Consider the following 26,476-nt stretch of genomic DNA (forward strand, 5'->3'; position numbering starts at 1 on the left):
GACAAGGTGAGAGATGAGAATTGACTCCAGGATCTCAGAAGGCTGATTTGGTATTGTATTGTATTATATCATATCATAATAAATTATATACTAAAACTATACTAAAGAAAGGACAGAAGGCCAGACAAGAATGATAATAAAAACCTGTGACAGACTCAGAGAGTCTGACACAGGTGGCTGTGATTGGCCATTAATTAAAAACAATTCACATGCTGGGTAAACAATTCTCCAAATCACATTCCAGAGGAGCAAAACACGGAGAAGCTGAGGCTTCTCATCTTGCCAGGAGAAGAAATCCTGGCAATGGGATTTTTCAGAAAATATCATAGTGACATATAGAGGCCAGAAATCCACCTGTTTCTGTGTCATCAAAGCATACTACAGTGCATGAAGTTCACTGGAGTAGATCCAATGAATTTCCTCACCCCAGAAGTACAGCTAATGCAGCAGCAGTGATGGACCACCATCCATCCAGTGAAAGGGCACAAAACTCCCCCACTGATGATGGAAAGGGCTGAGCAGAGAGCTCTTATTTGGCTGCATAAGGTTGGATCCCTCTGGTTACCAAGGAGAGAATCAAATGTTAGCAGTTCAGAGTACACTATGCTTATGTTATTCTTATGGTATCCCAGATGCCTGCCTTTTTAAAGTCTTTTTTAAGTCTTTTTAAGTCTTTTTAAGTTTAAGTCTTAATTCCTCTGTAACTTGAAGTTATTTTCACTCATTCATCATTTCAGCATCTAAGACAGGATACTAAGGTGAAGCCACTATTCCCCTTCTTCCCACTTCCAGTGTCCCTCAACAGCTTGGCCAAGATCTCCTTATTGCTTGACATAAAACTTATCAAATGTACTCACCCCATATACCCATGAAAATGGCAAAAAAAAGAGTTGCCACGTTGTCAAACAAATGGGAATACTGCAAGAGAAGAGTCAGAACAGGTCAGTACCAGGAGAGTTTTTAGGATGAACAAAAAGGAGCAGAGGCTGCAGAACCAGACACAGACCTGGGAGGACTCGCAGGTGGTGTTCAGCCTCCAGTATTCACAGTCTCGGTCACAAAGGGGGCACATGATGATCTCTCCTCCAATTGCAGGGTCACAGATCTCTTTGCTAAGCAGGAAAACATTGTAAAGTATCTGTTTCCACAGCATCTTAAAAGCTGTTATATGAAATTTATTTAGAAAATAAATAGGAGCTTCATTTGTTCAAAGCTCAACATTTGCAGCTTCACAGCAAAGATGCCACATCTTGTCACAGTCACTGGTATTAACCAGGGGCTGCTCAGAGAAACCCAAGAGTGAAGCAGCTGCTACAAGGAGTAGAATTAATAAATTTCCTTGATATGGGCTTTTTTGGCTCTACCAGCAACGAATCAGGAGCTGTACTGTGCACGCACTGCTTCCAGGCAAGATATAAACCATTTTATTTCTCATCAGGTTAGCAAGGACATCAAAACACCTTCTCTAAAAGTAGAGAGACCGCTTCAGCTTTGATATCTGCAGTGAAATTTGCTACTTCAATTTAATAACAGTGGGTAAAATTTAGAATTCTATGATAGTCCTTTGGTATCCAGAGAAATCTCAATATGTATAACAGTATTCCCAGATGAATTCTTAACCTGGCTAAAATACAACTCTCAAAATTACATTATTCAATAGAACAGGTGAGAATTTTAACTCAAAACTCAAGATTTTATAGAAACCTTCTTACAGAAAACAGTAAGCAATGAGAAGACAGCCCTCTCTTCCTCTCCCCACCCCAAATGCTGAATATAACAAATCTTTGGACTTCTGATAAAAGAAATACTATGCTTGCTTAACAAAACCACCAAATTGTGGCTTCTAAGATACTAGATCCCTCTTTGGTGGGAGAACACTGCTGATCTGTTTTACTCATGCTTTTGCTTAGTACAAATGATGCCCTACACAAAAAGGTCAGACTGCTCTGCAAGCCAGATAAAATAGACAAGCTTGAGGCAACAATAAACACTCAGTTTTGAGAGATCTAAGGGGTACCCTCAGGACTTCACGTATTGCAGCTTCTCCAGTGCAGAAAGCTATGGCCAACAAAATATTGCTTTTCCCCTACAAGTTAAGTCTTACTAATTGATAGTCACAAGTTCTGCATTAGTGGTCCACCACCTTTACAGTCAATAAAGACAGCTGAAGAACAAATTTGTCTGCTCTGACAAGCTTTAAAAGCTTGTTACCTGTTGAGTAATAACAAGAATGATTTTTTTTTTTTGCAACAACAAAATTTTCACATTACTTAGCTTTTGCTAAGAGATTTTCAACGTTATACTTACCTGCTCATATTTTCATCCATTGTAAACAAGCCATAAAGAAAACAGATTAAGCCAACAACTGCTGCAAGGAAAAGCATCTCGGTGTAGAATCCTAGCCAAGCGAAATAGATTCCAATCTTCTCACCATAGTACTTTCTGAATACAAAAAAAAAAAAAAAAAAAGAAAAAAAAAAAAGAAAAAAGCAATTAATGGGAACACAAAACACAATTTCAAAGTGTAGTAGAGCAAACTGGCTAGAGTAAAAGTGAAATACTTGGCAAAATTCACTTTTAACAGCAGAGTAAATGCCTTGAAGTACTGTGGAAAATGAGGGCTAAGACTGGCCATGAGAAGTTACTCAAGATGTAAGAACCAGATGAATGATCAGGAAATATGGCCTCTTTTGTCCCTTTTTTCCTCCTGGCAGAAACTAACATTAAAATCCCTCTTTTCTCTTTTCTGCAGAACAGCGTAGGTGAAGATTTACTTTCTGATTTTCCCAAGGAGTTACACAAATGAAACAGCACAACAGTTGTGACCATTTGGTTAAAACAAATAGGTAATCCACAGAAATACAACCACTTGTGTTACAAACACAGAACTGTAACCTGTGAACAAAGCAACATTCTGTTGTATCACATCAAAAAATCAGAGATCTTAAGTCAGTTTAAATTTGGGGTTAGAACTAAGAATCAAGCTTCCAAACTGATGTTATCAGTATTTTTTCAAGTATGTGTTGAAATTTCAACATTTCAAATAAACCTTTAACATTTTTTTTTGCAGAGATCAATTAAAAAGTCTGAGGTATTCTATGAATCTGTTTCTTCAACAGTTGAATTATCTGTAATATACCTAACCCCAGGAGGATTGGCTAGATGGAAAGAAGCTTGATTTGAGAAAAAGCATTCTGCCCTTTCTCAGTAGAAAGCTCTGTCATGTCCTCCCTGGACATAGTGCCCAATTAATATCCATTGAATCTTAAAAGAGGCAAAGATTTCCTGATGCCTTAAGTTTTAGATTTTTATTTTTCAGATTCTGTGCTGCTTTAGTGTGTAGCTCTGAGCTTCATATTAAGCAATGGTAAGCTCTCTTCACAGAGTAGGTAGATAATCAATCCTTTTCTAGCTTGGGACAAAGGACAAATGATACAAGTTTCAGGCCCAAGATCATAAACAACATGGACTGAAGAGAGAAAACAAGCAGGATGGGATTTCATAACCTAAAGCTACAATTGGGCAATTATCTCCAATATGCAAATGGACCAGAACTTATAGAAGTGTGAGACCTCGTGAGCGGTCGTGCATTTTGTGACCATTTCGGTTCCTCTTGGGTGTAGCCCTGACTGGACTCTTGTGCTGCCCCAGGTGGATCCATTAAGGCTTTTTAATAAACACCTACTTTAACTTCGGGTAGCCTCTGTTCTAGGTCACCCTTCTCAAGGCATCATTGCTAGCAGGATCAAGCTAGAGATGAATACACACTGTATTACACTTTTTAATAAACACCTATTTTAACTTCGTGTAGCCTCTGTCCTAGGTCACCCTTCTCAAGGCATCATTCCTAGAAGGATCATGCTGCAGATAAATATACACTTATTACTTTTTTACAGTTGAATGAATATACACTTTTTTACATTTGAATTAATATATCCTAGCAGGATGAAGCTAGAGATGAATACACACTGTATTACACTTTTAAATAAACACCTACTTTAACTTTGTGTAGCCTCTGTTGTACATCAGCCTTCTCAAGGCATCATTGCTAGCAGGATCAAGCTAGAGTTGAATATACACTGTATTACACTTTTTAATAAACACCTACTTTAACTCTGTGTAGCCTCTGTCCTAGTTCACCCCTCTCAAGGCATCATTGCTAGCAGGAATTCAATCAAGCCAGAGATGAATGCACAGCGTATGGCAGTGAAAAGCAGGGGCACACAGGCAGCCCAGGCAGTATCTCACCTGATAAGGACCAAGGGCTGCTCCTTGTAGAAGCGCAAGAAGCGTGCCCACTCCATGTAGAGCGTGTACCTCTCACTGTCACAGTTGGGGTCGCTGGCCTTCTTCCAGTACTGGCACTGTGAGCAAAGCAGAGCAGGGGAAACCCCTCACGGTCACTCTTGTGCCAAGAATAACACAGCAACAGGCAGGATTGTACAAGGAGCAAAGCAGCTTTATTCAAGAGAACCTCGTGGTTTTTATAGAGTGACACGATAGATTCTATTCGATTGGCTAATGTGAAAAATGCGTATTTTATGATTGGCTTTTCACAAATATTAAAATGATTATTATATGTGTTGTGTTAGAAAGTTATGCTGTATTAATTCTCTTAAGTGGCTTGTTAAATATAGTTTTAGGTTTACATAAGGTTAAAACAGAAACTATGCTATGTAAGATACTTTTAGCAGCCACAGAACACCTGAATCTTTCAGAGAAAAAGAATTTATTGCTCCATTAGCAGAAGAAATGAACTTCTTCCTGCCATGCTTGGGCAGGACAATGCCGGTTAGGATTAAGAGGAAGAAGCTGACACTGACCAGACAGAATCCTGTGCTTGAATGGAATTTATGCATCATGTATGAGGTGTATGAATATGCAACAGGCATTGCTTTTAAGGGTTAATCCCTTGTTAATGTGGATCCTTTTCTGGGCTTGGGCTGCCCAGAAAGATGTACCTGGACTGTCTGTAACTCTTTGTTTCTATTGTCTCATATTGTCCTAATCCAAATTGTTCAAACTTTTTATTACTCTAATTATATTGCTATTTTTATAACCATTTTATTACTATTAAACTTTTAAAATTTCAAAAACAAGTGACAGGCGTTTTTCACAGCTAACTAACAAAACCATCTTCCTCATACACCGTCCTTGAGAAGAACAGACAAAGTAGAAAAATACCACCTGCAGATTGTTTATACTTAAGAAGTTATCACATCCTTACAACACCCAAAAAATTCTCCCAAGCTGCTGTGAGAAACACTTGCTGTTTCTCTCTCTCTGTCCCATGGCATCCATACTCCACTGACAGGCCCAAATACTACACTGAAAGAGACAAACAGCCATGATGATGCACCCCTCTTCAGACTGTGGTGTTGATTATCGGGTATCTTAACTGTCAAACATCACAAAAATTTTGGAACTACATCACTTTCCTAGAAATTAACCAGTGTAAAATAACCACAGTTTTTGACAGCTTTTTCAATTTTATTTTGAGCCACAGAACTCCGCTTCTTCTCCACTTTGTCAATTATTCACTTTGTGATCTTGGTTTTCCTTTTATCTGAATGTCTCTCAATCACAAAGAAAAGCATAAAAATTGGTTTCTAAATAGGAAGCAACCAATAGAAATTTAGGCATTTTGCATTTTGAAAATATTCTGAAAGATTAAATAATTAATTTTAGACAAAGATTTTTAAAGTCTGTCTCACAAGTTTTAGAATTTTTTCATAAGATTTCTTAGCATTTAAAGTTGATTGTAGTTGTATAGAAGAGATTCTTCCTTTTTACTGTCCGTGGTTTTGGTAATCCCAATAGTATAAAGTGCCTTCCAGCCTAGACTAGCATTCTAGAGCCTGATCAGCCAAACTTTCCTCCTGAAAACCTAAAGAATGTCCATTCACTCATTTTTTTTTCTTCTAAGGAAAATATTTTCAAACATTTTAAAATATAAATCTATATACAGTATTTTAAAATGTCTTATGGTAGAATTCAGAGTAAGTTCATTAAAGCATAGTGACATCTGAAATAACCTTTAAAAACGCAGAATTTAAGATTTAAGCAAAAAATGAAACACAACATTTAGGAGGAAAAAAATTTAAAGCAAAAAAATTCATGTAAAACACTGTAACTCATCTCTCTCTTGTTTTCTTCATGGAATTACATGACTAAATCCACACATGTCATATTAAAAACTGACCTTACAGCAAAACTAAACACAGTATTTACTGTCCTTACCACATATCCAGTATTACAGCATTTGTACCCAAAGGTCACTGAGAGCTGGACAAGTCACCACCCCAAACTGAACTGGGAGGGTTCAGGCAACTCCTCTGACTTCAGCCCCAACATGGTATGAACCCCAGAGTTTTTCTCTAACTGCAGGTAGTGTGTAACTACAGTGTGTGTGTGTGCACACCCTATGCTCACACACTGCTGAATGTGCAAATACATTCCTTGCTATAATCCAAGGTACTACCGTGTGGTCTGTGCCACCAGCATTACAGGAATATGACGGAGTAAGTCTCGAAAGAGATAAGTGACTGACACAGATTCTAAAAACTCCTCTGTAGGAAGAAACATTTCAGCACATAAAAGCCAAATAGCAGGGTTGACAGCTATGTCTGTGTGTCATAAAACAGAATCAATTACTGGGAAATTGAAAGGTTTGAGTATATTTTCATATCTCCTGGAACAGCAAATGCCACAGCAGGTGAAAGAGTGCAAACACTGGGTAATGCTCAGGGGAGCAGAAAGCTGAAACACTTACATCATGAAGAGGATATGCAGCTGTATAGGTGCCATTGTTCAGCAGTCTCTTAATCCCAAATTTTTTCTTCCCTTCTTCTGTTCCGTATGGGCAACGTGTAAGAATATAATTAACCTGAGATTCAAGAATGACAATTTCAGACCTTTCCTATTCTCAGGCCATTAAACAGAAACCTATAATAGATATGCACTGTGTATAATCTGCAGGAACAACATGCAAAAGCAAAAGGTATTTCTTCAGAAGGCCTTATCTCCTATAAGAATACTGGGGGCACAGCTGCCTTGTAGACATCCAGAAGATCAGTTCCAAGAATTATTCTATATTTCTAGGCAAGATGGACAAGTACCCAGGCCTCTCTGTATTTATATCAGTTACCATGGCTTCTATACCCACTCCTTCCTTACACAAATATTCTGATGGGGCTGTGTAAATGTACCTTTACTCAGAAACAGCCACATTCCCATACTTACTATTCTGTTTCTCATGGATGGTGAGAAGAAAGTGCTCTCATCGTTAATGAGGTACAGCTCCTGCTTGTCCTTGCTGAATGGTGCTGTGAAATAATCTGGTTCAGGGTGCATCACCTTCTCAGGCAGCCTCAGTGGGAAAAGCACACAGTCCAGGGGGTTCTCCACCATGGGGGGAATGTCATTTTCCCTGATGGGAACTTTAATGTTCAGCACTTCTGCATACGTGATCAGAACCTCCCATGGTGCATGGATCTTCACAAAGAAAATCTTGCCATCTTCAGACTCCTGCTCCAGAAAAGTTAAATCAGACATTAGACCAAACTGTGTTTTATTGAAACATTTATGGGAATATTTTTCATTTAAAATGTATTGCCTTTTACATATTTTTAAAGGATTTAAAAATGAAGTAGGATGGAATAGGAATTTCTGTGTGTGTATATATATATATATATATATTTACTGAAAAGCTTATCTGAGTGGTTGTCTGTTCATAAAAATAACCTTTGCACTACTACAAGCTCACAAAGGCTTTTCAAACTATATTCATCTCATACACTGGAGTCTGAAAATTCTCATTACACTGGAAACACAAAGAATAATCTTGCCATAGGCCTCATATAACATGTATGTTCTTGTAGTGTTGCTCTGCATTCAGAGTAGGAGCTGGCAATCAGAAGGGTTTTTAACATTGCTCAATGAACTCCCTACCTGTGAATGTTACAGAGCCTGAACTTCACCAAGAGTTATTATTTTACTCACCTCAGCCTCTGGCATGCTGACTCCATCAGTCAAAATTGCACATCCTCCAGTTATTACAGCAAACATTACCACTAGGCAAACATCCTCAAGGTCACAGGGTCCTTCCCCATAACTACAACATCCAGTGAGCACAACTAATTCACTCACTGCCTTCCAAACTTGTTACTCATTGTTAGGTAGAATTAAAATCAGCTGTAAGCACACGTCCCATTTATGTGGATATAAACCAAATCACAGCTATTCTGCCTTCTTGTTATGAAAGCAAAAACAAAAGCTTCCTCTTGAATCAAAATTATTCTGCTTCCACAATTCTTACCAATGTATCTGGGAAAAGCACTCAAATAAACATATTAATCTTGTTTCCCCTAAATTAGCCACGCTCCACTAAAATACACAAGTATAATTTATAATTTTTCTCAGAGAAAGTGGTTTATTGATTTCCAAGTCCTACTCTTTTTGGTGCTAATTTTTCTTTTTCTTTTTTACCTTCTTGTCTTCTGTTTCCAGCTCCAAACCAGCCTTTTGCAGGTTGCTCTCAAATTCTTTTCTCCTTTCCTGAAGAGAAACAAAGACACTTTAGTAACTGATGAAGTTAGCAACTAATTGATCACTCACCCATGACTCACCGGGTTTCACTTCTCTCAGCTGCCCTGATGACAACCCCTTTAAGGGTGTGTGACCTTCTCAAAGCAAGCAGACAAAACCCAGTGACACACACCAGGCCACCCCCTGGCTGGGAAAAGCCTTGGTCTGGGCTACCTGGCTCATCAGAGAACCAACTGATGGCTTGGGTCTCGAGCACTTCTGACTTCAGGAGTGTGAAAAATGCATGTGTTTTATGATTGGCTTTTTGCAAATATTAAAATGGATATTGTATGTGTTGTGTTAGAAAGTGATGCTGTATTAATTCTCTTAAGTAGTGTGTTAAATATAGTTTTAGGTTATAAAAAATGTTAAAATAGAAACCATGCTATGAAGATACTTTTAAAAGATAGGACTTGCAGGGATACAGCAGCCACAGGACACCTGAATCTTTCAGAGAAAGAGAATTTATTGCCCCATTATCAGAAGAAATGAACTTCTTCCCACTTCAAAGGTGCTGTCAGGATTCAGAGGAAGAAACTGACACTGCCCAGACAGAATTCTGTGTTTGAATGGAATTTATGCATCATGGATGAGGTGTATGAATATGCAACAGGCTGTTGTTTTTAAGGGTTAATCCTCTGTTAACGTGGGTCCATTTTTGGGCTCCTGCAACCCAGAAAAGGTACCTGGACCGTCTGTAACTCTTTGTCTCTGTCTCATATTGTCCTAATCCAAATTGTCCAAATTATTATTACTCTAATTGTATTGCTATTTTTATAACCATTTTATTACTATTAAACTTTTAAAAACAAGTGAATAGTGTTTTTCACAAGGAGGCTGCTGTGTGGGGTGTGGTCAAGTTTAGCTCTATTTCCAAGAGAAGGATGAAAAGGAAAATTCTGGAAGCACGTGGAAGACTGAGTGCTTCCAGCTTCATCTATTTCTTTTGTATATTTAGTTATACAATTATGCCTGATACAGACATTCAAGTACTGATTACAGACAATTCAAACAGCATTTCACAAACATCACTGATAAGACCAACAAATCACTGCATGTGCTTAGCTTGCATAAAGTCAGCATGGACTTCATGCAGAGATAATAAACCTGCCCATGGCAGTGTGTGGTGGCTGCATCACCTGTGTGAGCTTGATATTTTTCTTGAACTCCTTTTTATTGCAAAATAATTCCTAAGTCGTGTCTTTAGGTAAGAACATTTTCTTCCTCTCCTTCTCTGTATAATTTTTGCTCCTACTGAGAGACTGTATTAATTTCCTCTTAATTATATAAAATTTGCTGAGGAACTGCCAGAACAACAATAAATTAAGCCAAATATTGAGCCCTACCCTCTTTAAAATGCACAAGTTAGATCACAAATTTATTTCTAGCTAAACCCTGTCATGTTGTCTAATGTTTCTTCTATCGAAAAGTCTTAAATTACGGTTTTCAAACACACTTAAAAAACCCCAAAACAGGATAGTTTTCAGTCAGTTTTCTTTTCCTGCATGTCAGTGAGGAGCAGACTGCCATTTTTGCATTTCAGTTTGCATAACTTACTCAGACAAATGAATGCAGACTGAAGAAAGCTTTCATAGCCCTCACATGTTTTCCTGCGTTAGTGGCCTCTCATTTTTATGCGTCGCATCTGATTTTGCCAAATATTATTAGATATTAAATTCGACACTGGACTATATAAAGTGGTGAATATGGTAAATCCTGAGTTCCAGCACATGCTGGGGGCAAAAGCAATTCCATGCACTATTTTTCCTACAAACCTGCCTAAATGCACCTGTATAAGCATGTCAGAGAACTCTGGTTTGCTGACATGATAATCAGATAGAAACAGCACAACTAAAAGGTGATTTCAGCAGGTATGTTAAGATGCTGTAGCAAAGCTGACATTCAAGCCTAGTACTCAAAGCTCTGGATTACCTTTTCTCCTAACAAAGCAGGCTGGGGTGGATTCTCTCCAGCAAACACTGGAAGAGAGCCAAGCAAGTCACTTTAGAGGCTTCTCTCCAGCTGTGCAGCTCAGGACACACAGAGCCAAAGGGTCTGGCCCGATCCTACTTATCCTTCCTTACAATCCACTTACTGTGACAAATTGCAGTGCTCTAACAGAAATTATACTCTTTTTACCACCTTGCTCTTCTCCCACAAGCCTCCTCCTGAAACCCATGCAATGTACTGTACTTCCCTGTTAATGGGAAAAACATTTTTAAAAGGAAACCAATCTGCTGGGGGGAAAAATCCTCCACCTTTTCTTGTCAAATGCTGGATTTCTTCATGTCATCATCAAAGGCTTAAAATGGACAAAATGTATCCTTGGACCAGAGCTGGCTGGTTTTAATCTGTACATAGAATTTTAAGCTTACTGCCCCAAACCTGATAAATTATCCCTGGTGCATGTATTTCTGACTCTGCTGTAGATTTCTGACTTTGCTGTAGATGCCAATCTGCAGCCAAAGAGGCATGAGGAAAGCTCTGTAAGTCATCACATCCACCATATTATGTGGGTATCTGACATAATTTGGGATAAGCACAGACTCGCTTTATCATCCAGCATGTGCTGGGCTGTAATGAACCATCCCACTAAGATTAACAAGGCAAGATCCAAAGTCCAGCAGCACTATTATGCTCAAAGCAAATGCAATACTGCATAATGAGGCAGCTAGGGAAGAGAGATAACTTCTATAAACCCAATTGTGATAACAATGCAGGTCCAGCTCCTGGTGGCTCCCTTCTGACAGCATATTCTGTGATTCTTTAACTCTGTGAATGCCTGGCCCTCCTCGCTGTACCTCAGGACAGGGCACAGCTTATTTTTTCATGTTCACATACATTTCATATGGTGGCGAAATATTTCAATGTGTGCTGGAGGCTTTAAGGAATAATATTGTCTCAAAAAAATCGTAATCCTAATTTTTGTTCAGAGGCCTTTGTGGTTTGGGTTTGTTCATGTAGCTTATAGAAGGCAAGTTCAAATCAGCTGAAGGCAAGCTCAAAACAGCACTCCAATTCAAGCTGGAATGCATCTGGGAATATCAAAGAAGTTAAAAGTTGTTCTGCATGAAACTAAGGGAGAAAATCAACAGACTTGGCTCTTACATCTGTATCAGGGATATGCTGAAACACACAAAGAAGTTATTTATCCCATTCTTAGAAATGCAGAATAAAGCTGTTTCCTTGAGACTAGGAAACAAAAGCCTTTGTCACAGCTGTTATTCTCCTCATATAAACACTTCTATTCTCAGCTGTTCCATTTTACTTCATCATTGTACTACCATAAAAGAAACATTTCTTTCTACGTTAACTGTAAAATAGCAAATACAGTGTATGTTAGACAAATTCCAGAGGCTGCACTTCATCAAGATTTAAATCTTGTTACCACAAAGACAACAGCACAGTATTTGTATGCTAAGAAGTCTGCACTAATTTATGGACATAGTACTTGCATAATTGAACAGAATTGTGGGGCATATAATTGGTATCTCCATGACAGTTTGTCCAGTGACCACAGAGTTTATCTACAGGGCCACTGACCTTCCTCCATGAGGCCATAAACTCTTTTGCAAGAAACAGATATACACAGAATTAAATATCCCAAGACTTAATGTGGATATTTATGCCTTTTGAAAGGCAGAGATATCCTCCTAGGAAGTGCATTTTTATGCCAAAGAGGAAGGACAATATTAGCTACTAACTCTTGGGCTTCTTCCCACGAGAATCCTTCAGTAATGACACCCATGGACATGGGCTCTGACCATCTGACTCATTTTCCTTCCCACCTGAACATAACCTAAACAGTACTCTTTTCTTCCCTCATTTTAAATAATTCAAGTATGACTAATGGAAAAGTTTAAGAGTTGCTTTGACAAATTTTTCTTGGGTATCTTTCTTCTCTCTACACTGAGTGGCCTCCTCTTCCTTATGTTTGAAATGAGTTTTGCTTCAGGGGAGAAGAAAGCATCTAGCTAGGAGTACAGCCTAACAAAGAGTAAAGATGAGTTTGAAAAAGTATGCTTGTATATAAACCTATGGTATCATAGCTATCAAATAACCTGGGCTCCCAAGAAAATCTTTGGAATGTGGCTAGCTGAGCAAAGCTGACTGAGATGCTTAATCTGGGAAAAGCATCCAACAGAGACAGGACAAATTTTTGAATCTTTTAAGGTAATAAGGGTAGGATAGAGGGGCTGGGTTCTATGCTAGATTATATTTGGATGCAAGGACAGGCAGCAGAAGTTCTTTATGATGAAAATACTGTTTTCATTAAGGAATGAAAACAATATGCAATCTTTTTAACAGCCTAATCTTGCAGTTTTTTCCAAAGGAAATTTGAATTTTTAATTATGAAATACTTCAATATGACAAGATAAAGACTGTAGCTGTTCTTTGCTTCAAAGACTAACAGTTTTGATAATGATTTCGTCATAAGCATTGGTGTAATTAGTTTTTTTTCAGATACCCTTATCTTTCAGTAAAATATGATTACTTGACAATGTCATTTTTTAGTGTCTCTCTTCTTTTTAAATTTTTTTGATCATCAATAAACTTTGGAATTATATTTTGGAGAGACTAGTTTGTAACTGTAACCTCTCCTGACTCTGAAAGAAGGTAGCAAATACAGAGAAAAAACAAATTTAAATCCTCAGTTTTAAAAAATATTGCGCTTTATTCAAAATTTGTTGTCTTGACCGCCTCTCATTACACTGGATTTTTTTATATAGCTTGAATTTATGTTAGCCAAGTGAGACCTCATGTGTCATGTGAGCATGGAACAAACAGGTGTCATTAACTGATTCCATCTAACCTATTATTACCATTCAGGGTCTTGCTGGCAAATTCAAGAATAATCACTAACTGGCACTTTAGAGAAAGTTTGTTTTTGTGCTCTGTTACATAGGAGGGCTCTTATCAAAGCCACTTATATTCTTTATATTTAAATAAATATAAATATTTCAATAATTATTAAAATATTAACATTTATTAAATATTTTAATAACTGTTAAGATATTTTATAAATACTAATATTTTAATAGTAAATAATATTTTATTTAAATAATATTTAACAATATTTAAATGAAATATTATTTACTATTAAGATATTTATATATTTAAATATTCTTCTAGAAGAATGAACACACATATGTAGATGTTTGACCTACTGTAGGTCAAACACAGGGAAAAGCTCCAGGAGGACATGCTGTGTTCGTGTTACTCAGAGTATATTTTAAGAAAAGAGTCTCAAAAGTATTAAAGAAAAACTGCATTGAGTCTTGGAGCTAAGAATCTATTTCTCCTCTAACTACAATCAAAGGGTATGAAAAATTAGTCATTGTTAAATACTGTTTGGATGACCTCTGCTTATTTAGAAGAATAATCCTCCTTCATTTGAAAGTATTTACAGGTGTAAGTATTCACAAATATTTCTCCATAGTATTAGCTAGACTGTTAAATGAAGAAGCAAAATAATTGAGATTACTTTGCTCCATTGTATAATATATTGCTCAGCCTAAGTAATGAAGAGTGATCAATTGAATAGACACAAGAATCTAATATAACTGGATCCTGACAAACAACAGCAAATTACACAGAAATGTTCATACATGGGATTGCTTTTCACATAGTTGTATGTGATTTTTTTAGGTAAGTTCTATTCCAGATGAGTCTAGTGATCCAACAGGGTAAGTAACTGATATTCATCTTATTATAAATAAAAACTACGAGGACTTCAAAAAGACAAACTTACCAACTTCTTTTCCCATTCCTTATTAAGATCATCCACATAGGAGAGAACGAAATCAATTCTCCTGACACCATCCCTGAAGAAAATAGAATCTTTGCTTTGATGTCTTTTATCAATCTGCAGAAGATACAGGCATATGAATTAAAAAAAAACAAGCACTGCTGTTGCTCTAAAATATCACAGAAGGCAAAGAAGTTCCCCCACATTGCCACAGTTCTTCAGTTTCTTTACAGCTGAAGATACATCTGGGCAAGTTTTAACAAGGGCTACATCTAGATTAATTTCAAAATTAACCACATATGTCCGCAAGCATTACATGTAAATAACTGACACAGGAAAAATAAATATATATATGTTAGTGTAGCAATACTTGTGAATACTTGAAGCAGGTAGCAAAATGCAAATTCATGCATTTTCCTATACATAACAACATTCACTAAATCAACCACCACAGAGACATATGTCCCAGCAATGACCACACATAAAAATAGCTCACAAAAATACAGGGGTGATGTTTCAACACTGAGTATTTACTTTCATGGGAAAAAAATACACCTAATAAAAGATATCAACATAACAGGGTAATTAGTACTCCAATTCATCTATTAAATATCATATTTTAATTTACCAGCATGCCAGAATGTCTTAGTAACAACATCCATCTTTTTCACTATTAGGCCACAGTAATAAATGTTAGGCAAATAAAAGACTGTAACCCCACTCTCCTAGGGAAGTTAACTCATTAGGCAATATTGTTTATTGTCATATCAATATTCACCTCTATCAAATCACATACAAGACACAGCAAAGAGAAAATCCTAGTTTAAATGTAACTCTGCGCAGAGGAAGGTTGCTGTTACTTTTTCAACCACACCTACCAGTGAAAGTGTATTTGTACAGGGCTGAACTGGGGTTTTATTTTATTTCATTAGAGTAGGAACAAAGCAGAGTATCATGTCTGTGTCTTTTCCCTCTCACGCCATGCAAGGATGCATGTGCTCCCTGAGAGAGCACAGAGCGTTTATCCGCAGCTGCGGCCGCTGCTCGCAGTTAACAGAGGCAGCACACAGTGAACGAAGCAGGTTATTACTGCAGCACACAAGCCACTGGCAACAGCGCTGATCACTGCTTTACCCTGAGACGCCGCTTCAGGAACAGATTATACTTCCTTCCACTCTGCTGGAATAACCAACAAGCAGTTAGCAGGCCCACTGTTCCTCCCCAAGAGCCAACTGCTTCAAGCACACACACCCCAACTACAGTGAGCAAGAAACCCATGTCCTTTAAAGCTAGGAAAAGCCTCCAAACATCAGAAAAACACAGGCACCCACAAATAATATGACTATCATGTCTTTTTTATTAAAGGCAGAGCTGGGCTGGAATCTGTTTGGACAGCAAAAATGTTTTAAGACAATGATTTCTATACTACTACTTGCTATCATTTGCATACTCCAGTCTGGGCACTGCTGCTGCTCACAGTGACCCCGAGATGGGTTAGAAAGTCTCTTTTCCCAGCCCAGCTGTTGAAGAAGGAGTCAGAGCTCTTCATTTCTCAGTCTCAAGGTTGTTTATTCTTCCTTATCTATAAAATTCTTTCTCTGGCCTGCTGAAGTCCGCTCAGCAAGACAGCCCAGAGCACTCTGCCTGCCCCAGGGTAGTATATAATAAATAATAAATATAATAAAATTTTTTATAATAAAAACTACATAGACAATGTTTACAGTTACTTCCCAATACCTATCACCTGTGTTAGACAGTGAGCTTCTGCTCTAAACCAACCCAAAAGTGCCACCATCACAGCAGAAGATGGAGGCCAAGAAGAAGAAGGAGAAAGGCTGGAAACGCCCAAATTCCTCCATCTTGCCCCTGAACCCCCATTCTAAAACCCCAAAAAATCTATTTTTCACCCTGTGATAAATTCACTACCATTATACTTAAACTTCCGTGGCTTGTAATTTTTCATATAAGGTTGGTAATTGTTTTTTCCAAGGGCTAAATCAAAGGCACAGGGGGGTCTTGGGCTCTGTGCCAAGGTCTCTGAGCCCCCTGGGCAGGGCTCGAGTCCTCCAGGGCAGCCAGAGAAATTTCCTGGGTTCTGACACTTCAGCAGATTTAAAAAAGAGCAGTAAGCAAGTGGTTTTGAGTGTAGAGCAAAGCTACCAAACCACTGGCTCATGCATAGTGCATGCATGTTTCTGTAATGCTCATGTTTGGCTGGTCCCACTGGGACATAAAATGACAAATGGCAACCATGTAATTCCAGAGCTGACAAAATTACAAGTAATAATATCCACATAATTCATGTGTTTATCTTTAAATAGGCTGAAATGAAATAAAAATAATTGACAATCCTATTGTTCCATAGTGTTGCACAACTTTATGCCTCCTCATTAGACACACGGGTAACTGCTGCAATTAGACACTTAAAGCAGCCATGCATTATCAGGAACTCCTGTGCTCCTATCCTAGCCCTTGGGGAGCTACAAAACACTGCTGCAAATCAATGCAGCACAAAAAAAGCTAAAAGAAATTACTTTCTGAAAATGCTAGCATCCGTTCTTTGCCTTTCCTCTTCAGCAATTCTGTAAAGGTTTTTTTGTTGTTTATCTTCTTGAGAAATATTTACAGCAGATCAATTAGAATACTTTGTATGGCTGAAATCAGGACATCTACCTCAGAAATGCTTTTGCTTCCAAATGCAGTACCTCATCTTTCATGATTACATGGTTCACAAAAATTATGGAATCCAGGAGCAGAAAAGAAAAAGCATTTTTCCATTCTATTTTGTACTTACAGGTTTAGGTCTTTCTTTGCAAATACAATTGTGACTACATGCAAACTGCAAGTTCAGATACTAAGTTAATCAAGTTAAAACAGTGCATAGAACCATGCTAACATCTGTATAGAATCAACAGTACTGTAATTACAGCATTACAGTAAATAAACCCCAAAGTGCATTCTAAGAACTTAAAATGCTAGCAATTGCCCCAATCACTGATTAAAAAAAGACTGACTTCACAAGCACAGAAATTGTTCTAGTGCATTAAATTCATATACACAAAGAAGAAATCAAACAATAAGCAATACTTACTTCAAAAAAATCTCCTGCCGAAGGAGCACCCCAAATTGTTTGGGTTGCATGGTTATAATTAAATTATTCAATACAATTGAAGAAGTATTTTATCTTTACTGATATCAAAATTTGGTTGTTTTCCAAGATGTGTCAGAATCCTCAGTAATTAAAGGTCTGACTATCAATTTAAGAAGATGCAGTAGTCATTGTCAGATCTGCTATTAGAAGGGGAATACTTATCACTTCTTTCTCCTTCTGGAGATCATCCTTTGAAACATTCATTGTGGACAGTGACAGGCCTGCTTATTAAACCCATAAATTATTCCTTTGCATTTTGCTCCATTTGGATTTCACAAGGCGAACAAGATCAGTCTTGCACATTCATGAAGGTTTATGCATACATGTGTGCCTACAAGTTTAATGTATATAAAGTTTGTAATTTGCATTGATTCTATCAGTGAATCATTAAACATTTGTACATGTTATTTCTTAACAGCTCTTTCCAGAACTGCATAAATGCAGTTAGTGATCCTTGAGAACCTGTAGTTATTAAATGAAAGCACACCTCATCACAAAAAATATTCTCAAATATCTTCCTCCTGCAATACAAGGAACCAAATTAAAACTTCCCAACACAGTACAGATAGCAAGCTGAAGCTTTTTAGTAATTAAGTTACACCCAATGAGAACTACAGAAGAGATGGAGCCCTGAGGCATATGGTGAAAACTCAAGAAGCAACAACCACAAGTCTCAACAGGAGAAATTCCTCCTGGATGAGAGGCTGTGGTTGAGTGGGAATGGGTACAACAGAACGTCCAGAGAGACTCCATCCTCAGAGATAACACAGCCTGATTAAGCTAGGCCAGGACTGATCTGCACTGACTGTGCAACCTATGTCTGAAGCCAGCACTGCAGAGCTCCCTTCCAATCCATGTTCACTGCAGGATTCTATGCAATCCCATTACTGCAAACATTCAGCATTTACCAGGGCGTTCAAAACGTCGAACAAATCCATCAACTACAAAGCAAGTTACAAACCCCACCTGTTCAAAACACAAATAATGCCCTCCTGCTATCCTGTAACAGCTTTCCAGACTCCTTAGTCTAGTTATGTCTCTAAGAACTGTGACCACTCAGCTTGTGGACGGATGTGCTAACTGAATGCTGTAATGGTCTGTCCTGAAGATGACAGCCCTATCATCTTCATGATAGACCATAACATCCATGGTCTATCATAAATTTTCTTTTCATGTGGCATAAGTGCAAACTAACACGATTTATATGGTATTATACCAATAGTTCTAGTTATTCTGTATTTGATGATTTCTCTCTAGACACCCAGCAGAGGTAGAGGTACTGGACCATGTCCAACCAAACAACCCTCCAAGTACCTGGGCTTGCAATCCTCACCTCAGACACAATCCAAAGCCCTGCAGCAGGAAACCCTGACTCAACAGGACAGGTGACAGGAGAGACTGAAATAGGGGTCTCCTTGAGCCAGGTCTCATAAGCTCTTGGAAATCTAGTTCACACCCAAGATAGCTCAGCTACCTCTGAAGGCATAAAATCAGCAGGATGGCTTATATAGTAGTGCTGGAAACAAAAAGATTTTAATAAAAGGCAAACCAACAAACTTTTTACAGAGAAAAACTGAGCCAGGTGCAAGAGGCCCTCCTGCCCCTGGTAAAAAACCTCACAAAAGCCATTAGTTTCTTTGTTCTCTTCTTTTTCTGGTAAATTGCTCACGTGGGACTTTTTGGCTGCTGTCCAACTGGCTATCCTTGAGTTTGAGGTGAAGTCCCCCAGGTCCTATGAGATGTCTTTTCACCTAGTTGAGGAGAGAAATTTCTGGGCTTATTTCCTTTTTGAGGAGACAAAGGATAGTTTGGTCACTCTGTCAACAGGGGACACATTCCTATAAGAGACCAAGATGTCAGCAAGGAAACAAAGCCCAGCTGAGGATGAAGCAAGGCTGTCAGAGCCCAGGGTCTGTTCTGGTTGGGCACAGTGTATAAATGCTGCCTGGCAGCCCCACACACACAGATACACCCAAACTGGCCATTCAGAGAGAAATAAAGCCCAGCTCAGGATGAAGCAAAGCTGTCAGAGCCCAGGGTCTGCTCAGGTTGGGCATGGTGTGTAAATGCTGCCTGGCAGCCCCACAGACACAGATACACCTAAACTCACTATTCAGTGAGAAATAAAGCACAGCTCAGGCTGAAGCAAGGCTGCCAGAGCCCAGGGTCTGTTCTGCCCACACTGGTTGGGCGAGGTGTGTAAATGCTACCTGGCAGCCCCACACACACAGACACACCTAAACTCACCATTCAGCACTGCTGCATGCTGCTGAGGAGTCCTTGGCTCCACAGGTGCCCCTGAGACACTTCTCCAGGGCCAAGGCAAACACTCAGGCCCAGGAGCTGGAGAGGAAAAGCAGCTGCTGAAGTGGCACAAGCACCAGCCCTGGCACAGAGGAATAGCTGTGGGCTGGGGCTGAGCCACGGGTACCCTGCTAAATGTCCCTGTGGCCTCACAGCCCCCTGGCACTCTGACAGTGGGCACTGTGGGCAGCTGCCCCGTGTGGGTTAGTGGTATCACACTACCCAAAACACAAATATGCTCTGCAGATTAGACCTTAATTATTTCATCCCCTATGTTTTTATGGGACTCTGAGGGATTTCCATGTCTGGTTATCCATCCAACAGGAAATGAATCCTTTCAGCTCACTTAGCACAGCTCTCACCTTGGCATAGAGCTTCCAACATACACTCTGCTACTAAATATCCCAGCCCTCTCTATGTCCACACCTCACAGACAGGGAAACTTGTCTTGAAAAGAGCAATACTTTCCAGATTATTATTCAGTCAGGAAAGTGCAAGTTCCCTGTGTTCAGAAAAACCCTTTCCAAATTCAGTGCCTTGCACCTCACGGTTTCCCAAGTGTCCAACCCCACAGAACGGGGCCTGCAGGCTCAGACCTGAGCACCCTTCCACTTCTGCTTTTGTAGCTTTTATCTTTTCTGTGGGAAGGTGGTTTACAGCAGCATTTTCAGTACCAAAGCAGTAACCAATACCAAGCAGAGATGGAGGAAGCCATTAGCTTCACTAATTACAGCACAGGGCAGCACCTCTGGCTGTGACTAACAAGAAAGACTAGATGTTACATTAATACCATGGAACGGTTTTCATGATCCCCCATCAGCACATCAAGGAATTACATTATCATAGTTGTACACTACCAGGCAAAAAAACTATCTGAAACTACAACATTAAACTGATTTATAACATTTTGCTGGCTTATAAGATACAGTCTGCAAACAAAATATTTATTTTATTAACTGCATACCTTTGATAATCACACAGCAAGTTAGATGTAAAACAGACACTGTAAAAACCCCGAAGAGCTACATTAAAACACAACTAGGTAATTTATGAACTAGCAATCTACAGCACAAAAACTTTCAGAGTAGAAAAATGGACAAAAACATAAGGTTTGAAAATTGAATCAAAATATAAGAAAAGCCTCCATAACTGAAAGGGTAGGAAACATTCAATGGCTTAAAAACAAAGTTATCACTTTCACTTAGATCCCCAATTTGCATGGAATATTTCTATAGTCCTCCTTTTCACTGAATTAAAACATACATACAGGAAAATCACATGGCTTTAAGTGCTGCTACACAAAATATGAATATATATATTTATACATATATACTAACTTAAACATAACTTTATAAATACATATCTAAATTATATAAATGTATTTCCAAAAGTAAAATGTTCCTGGAAATACATTTACAGAACATACACAAACATACAGGTGAAAATCCACATGGCATATTTCTGCTTCATGCACTCAGTTCCCACTTTACCAGAGACCCTTTCCACGAAGTTCTCATCATTCTTCTTCCTCGAAGGATTCCATGGAACTGAAGAGCTCACTCTCTTTAAAGATGTGTATTAACAGCACTCTTAACACCACCCATCCCAATTTCCAGTTACACTTCATGCAGGCTGCAAGGTTGCATACAAATCTACAACCTTTCCCATTCAAAGGAACAAAATCCCATGTATTTCTTGTAGCTAAAACTTGCAAGCTGCTTTTTTCACCTTCACTCATGTTTCAATTCTGAACCCCATTAAAATCTGAAAGCTTGAAAACATGCATTTCAAAGCAGTTTAAGACACCAAGATATTTGCACTGAAATATAAATGCACATGAAAAGGCCTCTTGGGATAAACGAATACATTAAACAAGACCAGAACCAAGAAAAATAAAAAGTAAGCGAGGGGAGCGTACATGTTAATGGAAGACACCAGAGCCCAAAGTAAGCAAGCAGACAGTTTTAATACACCTCAGCATGTACTTCTTCAGTTATTCTGAACGACTTTTTGTACTTTTTCTACATAAAACAATAATGATTCTTTAAAGTTTTCTGATACATTTGAGAATTTATATAGTTATCTCATCTGTGAATTTCAGCAAGTGGCTACCCTGAGCCTGTTCTTATTATTTACTACAATAAAAAAAGAGAGGCAACATATTTCAAATGATGTCAGTGTTTGTTTCTTGCTCTTTAAGACATGTTAAAGTATCATGCTGACTCACAGAACCCTCAGGCCATCATGGTAAAAAGGAAACCCACATTTGTTAATAACACCAGAGTCAGAATACATCCTATATCCCATCAAACCAAAACAATGATAAAAAAGCAAACTTTCCAGTTTTCTCCACCAATCTCAACTTTCCAAATTTGTCTATTAAGCTTTTGATTTATTTGAATTTATCTCTTAAGTCATCTCTAGGAATAAATGCAAAATGTTCATTTTTATCAGCTAGAAGAAATTGGTTTTAGAAGGATGGCATCCTTGAAACTGGAAAATTTTCTGGTGAGGGACGTTTTGGCATACTGTAATAGAAGACGCCACACAAATTCATGCAAGGAAGCATGAATACTTCTCACTGCTTACCACTTGATGTTCAGGGATGAGTAAAGTAGTCTCAGTGCTGCTTAGGCCCTGCCAGTGGCATCACGGGAAAAACAACGTTGTTAGCAATGATGCAAAGGCTAATGCAGATTTAAAAGTAAAGGCTAATTCAGAAGAAATAGTGTGGTTCCTGGTGTAAGCTGCTGAAAAGCTCTTCTGAGTGATACATGGATTTTCAGTCAAGATAGAGTTTAAACCAACCTCTATTCTGTAGAGCAGGTTGGCCTCTACTCTACAGTATCAACTTTTATGTGGGCCATACTGATTTTTAAGCAGTAATAACTACAGTTTTTGATAAGAGTTAAACAGTATTCCTCATGATTTCCATTAGAAAAAATACAGTCTAAACAAGTTTAAACAGATTACCCTTTATGAACCGGTGAAGTACAACTGTTAATAGTAGTCTTATTTATTTTGATCCCAAAGAGAGAAAACATACACAGCATAGATGACTGGGCATTCAGAACAAATGTGCTGCCCCTTACTTGGATATTTTTTAAGTACAAACTGAAATTATACCATGTACACTGAACTAAAACAAATGCAGTGAGCCAAATCCTTAATCTCACAGTGCAGACAAGGTAAATTGGTACCAGTAATTGCAGTTATACCTAATGAGACAGCGAGGGCTTCCCAGACACCAGTTCTGACCCACACCGTGATTTCAGTTGTACAACATCTGGGTGCTCATTGTTTTCCTGCATGTTGCAGCAGTGATGGCTTTGAGATCAGGTGCTGCTATTGCAATGACTAATGGCTTTCTCAGTATCTAATTCTGTTAGTCAGTATCTTACCACCCTTTTGTCTTGCTTTTGTGTGCTTTGAACGCAAACCTCAGACAGATTTAAACAGTGCAAGTCCATTATGAAAACACAATAGCTCTCTGTGGAATTAAATTAACTTTGAATAGAAGCAAAGTATTAACAGCATTTTATTATTATTGCATTATTTACTTGTTTAGAGTTGTAAAATTACAGAAAGTTTATTACCCCAAATGTAATTTTTATAAAGCACTGTTGATTATTTTTTAAATAATGTTTTTCACTTTTATTACAATTTTCTTGAGAGAAATCACTAAGGTCCATTCCTGTCCTGGTTACACATCAAGTAAAACACACATCTTTACATTCTTTTTGAATGATGCCATGTCTCGGTATTTGCTTATCTAAGTAAGTCAAAAATGTCCTTTTAAGAATGCAGTAAAATAAACAGAAAGATCAATCTGTTCTTTGGCAGGGAATGCCCCTGAGAAACAGTGCAAATATAAATAGCTGCACTGTGCTCTTACCCTTAGTCTGAACCGGGTTTAGAGGTTGAACCCTCCTGTCACCTGTGCTACTGGAAAAATCTGCACTTTAGTAGAGAACTAAGTGCTGAGACACTTAGCGGGAAGTTTTTCTCCAATTATACACTGTAAATACTTGCCATGGAAAGTACTATACAAACTTTAAACTGCTAAAAGCACAGCCTTGCTTTTCAATGCTGCCCTGTGGCTCCTGACTCTCCATTGCACACATTCCCCCATCCACTCTGGCATCCTTCCATCTGCTGTTATCCAGCCTCCCCATCCCCTACTCCATGGTTAGATGCAAATCCAGCCTTTAGCCACCCTCCTGCCCACACTGCTTCACTCAGAGACAGAATTTTACTACACCTAGTGAAGCACAAAGCTCAGGGGTGCAGACACACAGCTGGCAAAGGCCTTTGTACTTCTCTGTGCATTCTGGTAAATGCTTTCCTGTTAGTCATGGGATCTTACCCTGCCTGGTGTAACTGTCAGAAATTAATTAGCTGAAGTCATTAGGAGTAACTATTTTTAAACTGGTGCTCATACCTTCTCCTGTGCATTTCAGGCAGTCTGACAGAAACACACTGCTGTTTCATGATACGCCAAAGTCTGTGTACAGCACAAAGGAGCTCCAGTGTTGGAAACACACGACATGCAAAACAAGAATCAACTCAAATAATCCATCCAACTTTGCTGAGATGAAAACTGAGAGGGCTGGCAGTGGTGGCAGCAGAGTTGGGCTGGTCCCTCCCACTCTGGAATCCTCCCTCTTAAGTCTTTAATGCACTCTAGCTCTCCCCAAAATAGCCCTCATGTATTTTTGTTAGACTTGGAAGAAGTATCTTTTTATTTCTTTCTAGATTTTGAAACCAAATTCGTTCATCTTCGCAATATTAACAATGGTATTTTATGTTTCTCTACTTGAAGATCCACCGGTCTGAACTGAAAAAATGAACAAGTATGAAAAGTAATGCACAATGTGATGGTGTTTCTTCAGAAAACAAACCTCAACCAATTCATTTGGAACACCTGCAGCACCTGCTGCTCTGAAGAAAAGACAACCTATGAGTCAAAGTGTAATTGTGGTAAAAAGGCATTGCTGTAATGAATTTGCCAATTTACTTCTGCTAACCAGGCTTAAATAAAGACAGATTGCTCACAGATTTTCTTATGATCAAGTGACACTATGGAAAATCCTGATTAATTTTTAGTAAGCATTTTCTTGGTGTGAAATGCATAGAAAGGTGAAAATTCAATGTATAACAGTGCAAAGTGAATTCCTCTCTCCTCACAGGTAGGACAGGGCACAGCTCCTGCAGTCTCACACAGACAGTAGTGTAAGGGCACAGACACTCTGCCCTTCTGTGAGGCTGAGTCCACATGCACACCAAGCAAACACCTCTAATTACTTTGTGCTTCTTCATTGGAATAACAGATAGCCCTCTGTATAGATGGACCTCTACAGATGTTGATAAACTACAAACCAGTGATTCAATTTTGCACAAAAGCTCTACTAATTTTACATTTATCCCACCTGAATGGCCTGGACTTCTACTATTAGAAAATGTAATGCAAACTGGAATTTTTAACCTTTCCTCCAATCTTGAAATAACCGAGTCATATAATTTCCTCTTAGACACAGGAATTCTGTTTTGTCAGTATGTTTCCTATTCATGTGCTTATTAACCTGAACAACTAATTACAATCCCTGAACAGACACACCATCATATATTTTTCCTAGTGCGCTATCTGCACAAATAGAAAGCACAGAGGAAAAGAAGTTTCTCAGGTTTTATTTCATTAATTTTGCAATTTGCTTGAGAGGACTTTCAGAGGCATTTATGTATTTCTTGGAACAGGCACTCCATAAGGACTGAGTCAGGCAGATTCTGCACAGGGATTCACTGAAGACAGCTGCCCATCCCTAAGAGAAGTGGCTGTCTATGTATTACTGATTTAACAAGGACATAATTCGAAGCAGTCCTCACTGCAGAACTCATTTGAAAATACCCCCATTATATCCTTTTTTCTTCTCCTTCTCCAGTCTGCTGTTTGTGGAAAATATCTCCTTGCCTCCCTGCATGACAAAGCATCTAGAAATTATTTATGCTATAAGTCTTGGAATATGAAAAGCTGATGAAGTCCAAGTGATCTTATTTCTTTTGGTCCTGTGGGAGATTTAAGAATAAGGAAAATGAGTCCCAAGAAGAAGCAGTTTAAAAAAAATGGAAAAAATCCAGGGTGAAATAGGCAAGAATGCAAAATCATGAAGGACAAACTGCACCACTGATTAGTGCTCCAATGATTTTTGAGTCCTGGACTTCATCCAATGCTTCACTACAGATTATTCTTCACTTTTTGTTTTACTTGCATCATTCCTTATATCCAAATCACTCTGCAGATTACACAAGAAAGAAAGAAAAAAACAACCAACCACTGAGTTATGGTTGTGTTATGATGATTCTGCTCTCCATATTAAATCTAGATTTATTTTTTCCCTCCTATTTTTAAATCAACAATAAAACCTTAGCTTTTTCTCTGTGCTGCTGAACAGAAGCATACTGTTGCAGGATGTTATGTCTTTTCTCTTACTTACTGATATTGCTAATTTGACAATCACAATACTTTGTGATATTTAATAACGAAGTATAAAGAAAAATAATTATCTAAGGAAACATGTAAGTAGAGAACAAGAGAAAAGGCTGCATGAAATTACCAAGGGGAGATTTTTCAGACGATACCCAGATAAACTTTTCCCGGGCATGAATGTGCTGAAGATCAAAGCCTCCTC

The 26,476-nt window shown here is 38.4% G+C and overlaps 1 protein-coding gene across 10 annotated transcripts in view; it reads right to left on the bottom strand.

The window, feature by feature from the left end:
* Positions 1-26,476, bottom strand: part of ANO5 (anoctamin 5) — a 59,321-nt gene that overhangs the window by 19,109 nt on the left and 13,736 nt on the right. For 2 of the 10 annotated variants that reach the window (XM_063158149.1, XM_063158157.1), the window contains 10 exons: positions 22,380-22,427; positions 15,470-15,514; positions 14,339-14,452; positions 8,488-8,556; positions 7,243-7,527; positions 6,773-6,886; positions 4,249-4,364; positions 2,308-2,442; positions 1,007-1,112; positions 858-918 (listed from right to left, as the gene is read on the bottom strand). In XM_063158149.1, coding sequence (XP_063014219.1) covers positions 858-918; positions 1,007-1,112; positions 2,308-2,442; positions 4,249-4,364; positions 6,773-6,886; positions 7,243-7,527; positions 8,488-8,556; positions 14,339-14,452; positions 15,470-15,514; positions 22,380-22,427 — 1,093 coding nt within the window. The remainder of the gene's footprint in view (positions 1-857; positions 919-1,006; positions 1,113-2,307; positions 2,443-4,248; positions 4,365-6,772; positions 6,887-7,242; positions 7,528-8,487; positions 8,557-14,338; positions 14,453-15,469; positions 15,515-22,379; positions 22,428-26,476) is intronic. The other 8 variants (XM_063158156.1, XM_063158155.1, XM_063158154.1 and 5 more) reach the window with 6 other exon arrangements.

This window comes from Melospiza melodia, chromosome 6 (assembly GCF_035770615.1).
Source record: "Melospiza melodia melodia isolate bMelMel2 chromosome 6, bMelMel2.pri, whole genome shotgun sequence".
NCBI classification, from domain to species: Eukaryota; Metazoa; Chordata; class Aves; order Passeriformes; family Passerellidae; genus Melospiza; species Melospiza melodia.